Genomic DNA, 10,941 nt, shown 5'->3' with positions numbered 1-10,941 from the left:
GGGTCAACAGCATAGTCAAAGAGAGAGAAGAGGATCCTGTGGAGGGAGGGGTACAAATCTGATAAACAGCAGCAGTGACAGAGGGAGTGTATCAGACCGAGGGAGGGGAGATGACTGATGGAAGAGTGAGATGAAAGATGGAAGGACAAGGTGGAGGTCAGATCAGATGTTTGTGAGGCTGCTGGGTGATAAAAGCAGCATGTAGCGGTTCTTCCTCTGCATCTTGTGTCTGTAACAGTTTGAGGTTCATTACATACAGTCACAAGAGCGTCATGGTTAATGTTGAGTAGATGACTGAAGACTTGATAAAGTTTGTATAGCATTACGCTGAACTGTCCCACTAAAGTCTTTTGCCTTTCTGCTTTTTTCCAAAATGCTTCCTAGATTAAAAAAAAATGGTGCTAGCTCTTTCATATATTCATTTGTGGTAGCCTGATGTACACCTCAGTCCTCTGTGTCTTTACATTTGAAATCATTTTTTGGTTTGTTTTGTTTTGTTTTTTTTTGTCACATTTTGTTTTCAACAGAGACACAAATGTTGCAAGCAATTTTGTAACTTTTATAGGAAAGCACTACTTCTTGTGCTGCACAGGAGCTGTGGGCAGGGAGGAGGCTTGCCTTCAAAGCACAGGCCTTTACACTTGGCACCAGAAGTGACTCCTAAATGACTTTTTAAAGTTTAAATCCAACCCAAAAATTTGGTTGAGATGGGGTAATGGATTTGATTGAACATAGTGACCTGTCATTTAAGTTATTTACATGTATTTAAAAACTAAAGACAAACTTAACATGAGGACAGCGACATGATTTGTTTTTTATTTTCATGGTTTCAGACACAAATCCCTTGGTGCCATTTATGCGTGCACAAGGTACCCTTTAAAATCTATATGAGAAGTCACAGGCTGAACATACAGTGACATAAACCCTTATTTGCCATCTGCTGATTAGAAAAACAGACATGATTTAATTAATTTGATGTTTTACAGGAATTGATTGGTCAGACCACGCACTGAGACCAGGATCAAGTCTCATGTAGAACCATGAGAAAAAGATATTAATTGTTTCTTTTTGCTAAAAAATTTCCCTTCAGACCAATCAGACTGTTTGACTTTCAGCACGTGATTCACTGAATGACGTTTGGTCATTCAGCGCCAAAGTCTTGTGATATAATGTCTGTATGGATGTTTCCTTGTTAAAATCCTAATAATAGATGTGACATCAAGGGTAAATTAACAGTTTCCCAAAAGGTCTATTTCCAATGTCAGTTATTATCCTGCCACTTTCAGTCACAGCAAGTTGGACGTCATGGTTGCTGAAAAAAATGGAATTAGAGGTAGGAAGAGACAAATCTGACTTTCAAAAACACTGCTTCTACAAGCCAATCGTTATGGTGTTAGTACACAACTTTACAAAGATTTCAGGCCTAGTGTTTGATTTTGTGATCAGAGTTGTGTTTCCTTTTCATCTGAGGTTTGGCTTTGGGAGAAGTCTGATCCAAAATCAGTGCAGTTTATCTCAAGCATGAGAAAGACATAGAAATATGGCCACAGTTACATGATGATGATGGGAGCAGTCCTTCTAGAAACATTCTTCAAAGCTTAAGTTGATGGACGTGGATAAATTAATGATTGAATGAATGAATGTGGAGGAAAGGAGGGGAGGAGTACACTCGGGCTTTAGAACACTCTGGAACATATAAATGATCAATTGCGTCTTTCAGCAGAGAATAAAAAAAGTTTTGGCTGTCCAAAGCTGCAGTCAAGCCACAGAGAAAACAGAGGGAGGATGGATGAAAGGATGGATGAAAGGAGGAGAGTGAAAACGCTGGCTATACACTTTAATCTACTGGCTTTGTATTTCTTCTCTCATTTCACTCTCGTATCATCGTTTTGTGCCATGCTCTTACATCTCCCTAACATCCCTCACCCTTCCTCTCCTCCTCCTCCTCCTCCTCCTCCTCCTCCTCCTCCCATCGTCCCAATCAGAGTCTGTTGTCACTTTCCCTCTTCTGTTTTCTTCTTTTCTTCCTTTCTCGCCATCTTTTTCAAGTCCACTTTATTTCCCTCAGGCCCCTCTTCTTCCTCCGTCTGACTTTTCTCCATCATCATCACCATCAAGCTTTTTTTTTTTCCTCTTACACCAGCTCCTCCTCCTTTTGTTTCCACCCCTTGCTCCTCCTCCTCCTCTTCCTCTACATGGGGAACACCAGGAACCCGGAGAAGGTGGAGTATTTCCATCCTCCCATTAGGTTTCCTCTCTCCAGTTTGAGGTAGGCCCGGTCTCCCTTCTCCATCTGGATCAGAACACCATTACTGGCTGCCTCGCGTGTCACATCCTGGTCGCCAGCAAACGCCGATATCACCGGCCAGCCGTTGTGCATCAGGCTCACCTGGGTGAGGAGGAAGAGGGGGGAGAGTGAATGAAAAGGTGGAAAAGAAGCAGTTATAAAGGAGAGAACACTCAAATGGTGCTTTGTGCTGTGCAGTCAGCAAATTATCTGTAGACACAGTGTGTGTGTGTGTGTGTGTCTATGTGTGTGTGTACTTCTCTTTTTTTCAATTACCACTCAGAGATTTTACAATGATATGGAGAGACATTCACTCACACAAAGACACAACAGACCCACAGTGTGTCTGACTCAACAAATGCTTCAACAGGGAATAACATCTTCTTACAAAGAGAAGGAGCTGTCAGGGATGTGTCTCCTCCCTTCCCAGAGCAGAGAAACGCACAAATACACATACACACACACACACACCCCAGTCAGCAGCTTTCATCACTCCTCTTTGAGAAACAGCAGAAATACAAGTGCTCCCTGGATTTCTTTCCCCTATGCTTCACTTAGAAACGGTTTTATGCTACCCCTGGAACCGATTCAGCGCTAAAACAAAAGAACATGCTTTGTGGAGAAATGTCTGCTGCAGGATCACACTTTATAAAACCTGTGAGAGTACAGCCTTCCTGCAAACAAACTCTGCCTTGATAATACCAAAGAAAGAACATGGGGTGCGTGTTCTTTTGCATTTGTAGAGATGTCAGCGCTCTTAAAATAACTTTCACTACAGGATGAGGGATTTAGTACAGGAATACAGACAATATGTGGTCCTCTGTGGGTCCTGTAAGATGCAGCTCTTACAAAATTGCTTAAAAAACTGTGACAGATGAATAGAGTGGCAGAGACAGTGGTCATAATAGTCATCCAGAAAAACTACAAAAAACACTTAGTTGGGAAAAAAAATAAAATTACTACATCAATCACTCCACAGGTTTCCTTATTTAAACAGTGAAAATTTCTCTGGAGCCAATAGAAGCAGAGCTGCACCAGCTTTAATCCTTCATCTGCGAGCATTTGGTAGTATTAGACTTGTGCTTCTGATCTGACACACTCAGAGGACAACAGCATTTTTTATGCATCATACAACCACTAACATCAGTGCAAGCTTCCATCTTATATAACCAACTTCTTAGAGTGGCATTACTGATCCTTAATGACTCGTCTTTTCTGACTGGCTCGTCCTGAAAGCCCCTTGAGCTCAGTAAATCAGCATTTTCCATTTCTGACCCTAACTCGTGGATTACACGTCAGACTCTTAAGATCTGAAATCCCTGGATTGTGAGACAATGATTCCTAACCACTTCATCACAGAGTGACTGTTTTAATTATTTTAACCATTTAGGGAATGATTGTATGAGTCTGTTCATTGTTTTTAAAGTGTCTGTCTTTTTTTGAAAATAATTTATTAAAAAAAAAAATTATATATATATATATATATATATATATATATATATATATATATATATATATATATATATATATATATATATATATATATATATATATATATATATATATATTTATATATATATATATATTAGAGCTGCACGATTTGGGGAAAAGGTGCGATTTGCGATTAGGTGGACAATATTGCGATTGCGATTGTGCTTGCGATTTAATAAAAAAAGTTGTGTCATGATGAGTCTACAGGCTTGCTTGGTTATCATGGAGAAAAATCTGAATTGCATGTGCTGACATTGCGATTGCGATATCCTCTTTTGCGATTACGTAATTGCGTGTGCTGACATTGCGATTGCGATTGCGATTGCGATAATCGTGCAGCCCTAATATATATATATATATATATATATATATATATATATATATATATATATATATATATATATATATATATATATATATATATATATATATTTAGAGATAGATAGATAGATAGATAGATAGATAGATAGATAGATAGATAGATAGATAGATAGATAGATAGATAGATTCAATTTATTTATTATTTTAATGTATTTATTTATCCATTGAAGAGTGTACCATTGTTTATTGGAAATGCATGGCTATAAGCAGACAAGAGAAAAAAAAAATTAAATAACTGATGCTGCTAGACTCATCTACCTTACTTTGCATCCAGAGTATTTTTCAGCTTAACAGGGTGCTTGTTTCTTTGAGCAGCATCTTGAGCATCATCTGGGTAATATAACTTAAAACCTCCTCCCTAAGCATTTAATACTGATGTATTAGTCGCAGCTTGCTTTCTAAATTATGAAATTGGAATAAGAGTGTGCAAAGTGTGTGATATACACCAGATTTGATGGTTGGGAAACTCTGAATGGGCTGATGCTTCAGCAATACAGCTCAGACTGGGAAGGTAGAAAAACTGTTGAACCTTCACATAGTTCATTGATACCTAATGAGATCCTGATTGACATGAACGTAATGGTTGTCAGATGGTGGCTCATGATGCACAATATATAATTTCTACAGCAAAATAAATGAGATGCAACTTGAATACTGGTTCATGCATGTAAATGTGTTCAGCATCTTTTTAAGGAACCAGATTTTTAGGTAATATCTGGTCCCAAAATAGATGTTTCAGCATCTTCAAATGATGCTAAAAAACAATTCAGCTTTGAACCTGTTTCAACCTCTTTTCAATGGTAACCACTGTCGTTTTGTCAACAACTATTCAATGGATAAATAGTGACTAGGAAGGGAATTGTTAAAAAGGGACATTGTGGTTTCGGTTAAAAAAAAAGAAAAAAAAAACACTGGGCTTGGACAAGTTCATCCGGCGTTGATGGTTATTTTTACATCAAGTACACTAAGCGTGCACAAAAAAATTAAATTACCTGAGGGAACATTGGAAGACTAGTCTGTATGGAAAAGCTTGCACACAATAACAAGAATCATGGGCTTTGTGACTCCAACAGAAATATATTGTATTTGGTGAGATTCATTTCCTCTCATCCAACCATCCAACAATCCATCCATCAATCTACTCTCACTTTACCATTTTTAGGTCTTGGGAGGCCAAAGCCAATCACAGCTGTCACTAGGCAAAAGACAGGGTACATCCTGAACAGGTCCCTAGCCTATCACAGGGCAGAGGTTCACTTGAATAACTAAATAATGTTTTCTTGGGATGACATCTTTGTATTTCCCAGCTTGGCTGGTTTACATTTTTACTGCCTGGTCTGTCAAAGTGTTTTCTATGTATGTCCAGATCTTGATCTCAACAACTGGATTGTGGATCTGCATAATCTAAACCAAACCACCGGCTGTTGTAGACAAAGCACATGTCACAGCCAGTGGCAGCTGCTGGTCAGTCAAGGAGCGGAAGCTCCAGTGACGGGGAGAAGCTCCGCAGCTGTAGCTGTAGCTGCTTATTGGTGAAAAGAGAGAGAGAATCTTTAAACACAACACTTTTCGTTTTCAAGAAAAGTAAACTCGCTGGGAATCGATAAAGCATCAGGATCAGTCCAGAACGACTGAATGTAAAACTCAGAAGATGCTTAAGATCGCTGACTGGCTCATTTCACTGTCTATCAAAAAGGGATTCGGCCTCAGATAGATCATCCAATCATCATGCAGAAGCCCACCGTCCAGGCCAGCCCACTGCCTCATAGACCCACAGAGACGCTGAGCATCCGATGGTGGGACAAAGCCCAGCGTTCATCCAATGACCGTCCAGTTTTCACACCGGAACAACCCACTCTACACTTCCCCACTGAAGTCAGAAGACACTGAGCGCCCGACTGTGTTAAAGAGCTGAGACCCTGCAGGGATGAATGAGAAGGAGGTGGAGCCAGTTACCTGTGATAGGTAGCTGATTCTGAACGAAAGATGAAGGAATTGTAGTGCATATTTTGTCAATGACATGTACACAGCAGTACATATCACCACTTTTTTGGTGGACATTTTAGGGGAAGCTGAGCTTCCTTTGCAGTCTTAGAGCAATCGCCACTGGTCATGGCAGAACACACAAGCCTGAGTTACTTAGCGTTAGCAGCCCCAGCTAAAATGTCAGCAGTGAGTAAACGTTTTAAAATAGAAAATAAAAAAGTCCACTAACACACAACACATGCAGTAAGATTGGTTTGAAAGGAGGTGGCAGTAAAGCTGCTTACAGCATTACCAGTTTAATCCAACATCTGGAAAAAAAACACGCAATGTAATTTTTTGCTTTCGCTTGAGTCTTACCACAAAACTCTGAGGTAACAAACCCTGGACTCTGAAAAGACAGAAACATATCCATGAAGGAGCAAAAAAGGCCGAAAGGATTACAGGAAAGGTTTTGAACTTGTTGCTTTGAACGAGCAGCCCATCTCTGTGGAAGAGCTTTCTATTTGCAAATATCAGTGGATTGTCTCCGCACTGTACAGTACTCAGCTACCATGGTTTCAAAAAACATGACTGTATTCCTCCTCTTGTAGCATCTGACTGAGCAGTAAGCTCCCCCAGCAGAGGTCTACTGCTTGCTCCAGATACCAAAATGAAAACCAAAGGGGACGGAGTGCTTAGAGTGAAAGGTCCAAAACTCTGAAACGATCTGCCGGGGGAGAACAAGTGATCACAGAGGTTTCCCTGATTTTACCTGAATTTTACTTTCAGCTTTTTCAGGTTCAGCTGTATTCCTAATCTTCACACCTGAGCTTTAAACCAGCCAAAAAATTCTGCAAACCAGGAAGTCAGCGGTGGTTGTAAAACTGTTGCTAACTGATGAAACAGTCATAAACATCCCGTAATTATACACTTATCCACCTCATTCCACCTGATGGTCAGGTGAAAGAGCAGATTTGTGTTCGTGTGTGTGTGTGTGTGTGTGTGTGTGTGTGTGTGTGTGTGTGTGTGTGTGTGTGTGTGTACGTGCAAGAGATGGAGAGCCTGTCAGAGTCAAGAGCTCTTTTGGCCAGGCACTTCTCTTAATTGCAAACTGAACATAACGACACAGACTGACTCAGAGTGTGTGTGTTTGTGTGGTGTGTGTGTGTGTGTGTGTGTGTGTGTGTGTGTGTGTGTGTGTGTGTGTGTGTGTGTGTGTGTGTGTGTGTGTGTGTGTATGCTGAACACCCAGACTTCAAATTAGATGAGCACACTCAGACTACACTTACACAGTTTTTATAATTATCAAAAGCACAGGTCATGGCAGAATACATATTACAAAAATGTTGAACATCAAGTTACTTAGGCCCAAAACACCTGAACTCAGAGAGTTTCTTTTTTATGTAGCACATGTAGTAGTGATGCCCTGATACAACTTTTTAAGCTCTCTTTTTAGAAACAATGCCTGAGTTTTAATTATGTAACCTGACACACCAGACGGACAGTTTCATATATCAGCCACGGAAAATTTTTACTAGTTCATCTGGGTAGCAGCTCTTCCGATTCGTCTTCAGAGGCGGGACCTTCAAAAAAATCAGCAGCTGGTGATTGGACGAGCGTTCTGATTGACACACTTACCACAGACCAATCCCCATCAAGCCACAGTATGACGTAGCTTGTGTGCACCACTGCTGAGAAACAATAGACGAACAACTACAGGAACGCGGGAAACAGCTGTGAAAAAGCCGTTAGACAACAGCTTCCGTTTTTATAAATTTAACTTAAGAATCAAAGAACGCTGACAAGTACGTAAGTCTGCTGACGTCACGTCTGCTCCCACAGTTCCCGCAGCTCTTCCCTGATTGGGCCGGTCAGAGTTTAGCCGAGTGAAATTGTTGGTCAAGGTTATTATTTATGAGGCCACTAATACAGATAATCAGTGCAGTACCAGTGTGACTTTAATAATACTAATGTTAACTACACTGGTTGTTTGACTGGTTGTCTAAGGATATAAGTTGACTGTATTACTGAAACAGCTTCAATCATGATCTGTCGTATCAAACATGTTTGACAGAATCAGGGCACTAGTGTGTATTTGACTGAGTTTGTAGTTTATCACACCACACTGTACTACATGTAACTCATGTGCAACCAGTCCACTGCTGAAACAGGAAAACATCTAAGCTTTAGCAGTTTAAAGCTCATCCCAGGGACATCTTAAACTGCTGCTGTCCTCCCACACATACTTATAGAGTTCAGTCAGGGCAGTCTTTGAATAATATCAAGCTGGAGGCAAACCGGACGGTGTTTTAAAGTGTTCAACTCCCTACTTGCAGAGGGTTGTTAAACAAAACAATAAATCTGAGAACCCTCTCCTAAACTGTGTTTTTTGACTACAGAGTCTAAATCTGTTTCTTGGGTATTGATCAACTCCTTGAAACAGTCCTGCTAGGGGGTAATACTTTCCAGAGGTCCGGGATCTACAAGGAGCAGGGCCCACAGTGTTTTTATTTCACCTACCACAGTCCTCAACAACATCACAAGCAGCTTTGATTCACTTGGGTTTTATGACTCCTAAACAATCGTCTCCTTTAAGCCTGATAGAGTGAATGTGTCCCTGTCAGGTCCCGGTGTTACAGTTTAAAGAGTGACTGCAAACTACAGACTTTTAGCTGAGCGTTTCAAAGCCTATCAAGTTTACAACTGTTGAAACACAGAAGAAGTCCTCATGAATACATCCTACTTTAGTTTTATGATGCCGATTGTTGTTGTACTGCCTTCTACTGGTCTGGTGGTGTTGTGCAATTACTTTTTTTTTTTCTCAATAAGTCACTGGCCCTATGTGCAATCAGGGTATTAAGCCTCAGTGGGGCCAAAGACAACAGTGGGCCACAGGAACCATTTAGGTCCCGTAAGAGTCTTCTGGTCAACAAGGGCCTTTCAACTAACTAACTTTTCGCTAACTTTACTACAGACAAAGTTGAAGCTAAAGCAGGCCATAAGCCAAGTAAATTATAACTGAATGCTGCTTAGCCTTTGTTGTTAGCGATCCCAATGCTATGTAAGCTCTACCAGACAAAATGCAAAGGTGTAACTATATGAAAAAGCACATAAAAGTCTTCGGCATAAACACAGAATAGTAAAGAACTAAATTGAAGAGATCAGCCTAATCTCACTGATGATTAATCAACCTGTTTGATTCAGATCAATATCCAACATTAGGATCCAACAGAAACACCCTTGTATAAAGTATGTGGAGACCAAAGCTGCATCAGCCAGTTTATGTTTAGAGAAAAGTGTTGTGGCTGTTTGACCGGAGCACGACTGCTGCTAAATGAACACTGGGCCATAGGGAAAATACAACTCTGCCTTCAGCATGTTGTTCAGTTTTAAACCTCTCACTTGGACATTTTTTACTCCCTTTTCTCATCCACATTCATCTCCACACTGCAGTCTAGAACAGACAACTTGTCACAACTCACACAGAGACGTATAACACTGCTCATAGAGAAGGAGAGGTCACCAAAGTCAGCAAGTTTCAGACTGTTCTTTGGGTAGATTTTCCTACCAGGAAACAGACTGGAAGAAGACTGTTGACTGAGCCGTAATGTGTGAGCTTCAGATGAAGCTGTTGCTGTGGAAATATTAATTCCATCAGAAACACTTGTCAGGTTTTAACCACTTGTTGCCAAAGGGAAATACTTGAAGCTGCAGGCTCTGCTTTTTTAAGTACTCTCCGGGTTAGCCAAGCCTACTTTGGGGAGTGTACTGCAAAATCCAACACAAGAATAAAAGGAGACATTTAGACAAGATAGAAGGAGGCTGGGATGGGGGAGGCAAAGCTTAACCAGCAGCTGCAGAATGTGGGCAGTAATAAATATGGCAGGGATCAGTGAGGGAGAAGACGTGTTTCAACAGACCACCTTGTCTTCAGAATGAGCTGTGATTGGTTGAGTGGGATTGGAAACAATCATTCAAACATCAGCCTGTCAGCTGATAATAGCTGGGCGTGTGACGACTGTGTTCTGCATGAACTAAAGGTTCATTTTGTGGATATTTTCATAAATGGAAACTTGTTAAGTGCTTGATTTAAGTATAACATCCGGAAAGTTGAAAATAACTTTAACCTAACTGAACCTATAAAAAATGATCTCAATCTGCCCAAATTCAGCCGCTGTGACTCTATTCAATGATATTCCCTGGATCCTTGAACGTGAGTTGAAATCAGCTTATTTCCTGAGTAGAGTTCAGGATTGTCCCATAGTTTTTGTTTTTTTCATACGGTGAAATCAGATAATAGGCGGTAAATGTTCATCTGTCACTTCAGTTCATTGCTTGAGGTGCTGTATCATTGGATACTTCTTTGAAAAAAATATCATCATATTTATACATGAGGAATATTGAGAAGAAAAATATCCAAGGCCTGACACCACTACACGCTGATGGAACTCCTGACACCTCCAGGTGTTCAGCATGTGATGACGTGATAATTTAGAGAAATGAAATTTCACTCACACCTTCTTTTTCAGGATTTGAGTCACAAACTAGTGTCAAACTCTCCTTACAGTTTAAAAATGAGGATGTTTATCTCATGGAGCTTAGTTACGCTCACACTGCACCGGTACAACTACTATTTCTTTGTAACCTGCTAACATGACACAGAGCTGACCAATCAGAGGCAAGAACCCAGCTCAGGGTAAATGAATGAGAAAAATTAAAACATAGGAAGCACATTCAATAGACGCTGGTCACAGATATAAGGTGCTGTTGGAAAAATATCTAAACCTCTTTATAGACAAATGCTTACTTATCAAAGT

The 10,941-nt window shown here is 40.3% G+C and overlaps 1 protein-coding gene across 1 annotated transcript in view; it reads right to left on the bottom strand.

Annotated features, from left to right (window-relative positions):
- Positions 1 to 421: 421 nt before the first annotated feature.
- The window catches only part of cbln1 (cerebellin 1 precursor), a 28,581-nt gene continuing 18,061 nt past the window's right edge, over positions 422 to 10,941 (bottom strand). The window contains exon 3 of the mRNA XM_074678502.1: positions 422 to 2,389. Within this exon, the coding sequence (XP_074534603.1) occupies positions 2,192 to 2,389 (198 nt within the window). The 3' untranslated portion in view covers positions 422 to 2,191. The remainder of the gene's footprint in view (positions 2,390 to 10,941) is intronic.

Source organism: Halichoeres trimaculatus, unplaced genomic scaffold (genome assembly GCF_033239565.1).
Source record: "Halichoeres trimaculatus isolate MK-OKI-2021-1 unplaced genomic scaffold, fHalTri1.1 fHalTri1_scaffold_10, whole genome shotgun sequence".
Classification (NCBI taxonomy): Eukaryota; Metazoa; Chordata; class Actinopteri; order Labriformes; family Labridae; genus Halichoeres; species Halichoeres trimaculatus.
Note: the sequence above shows the minus strand (reverse complement) of the source record. Positions and strands in the feature narration are given on the sequence as shown.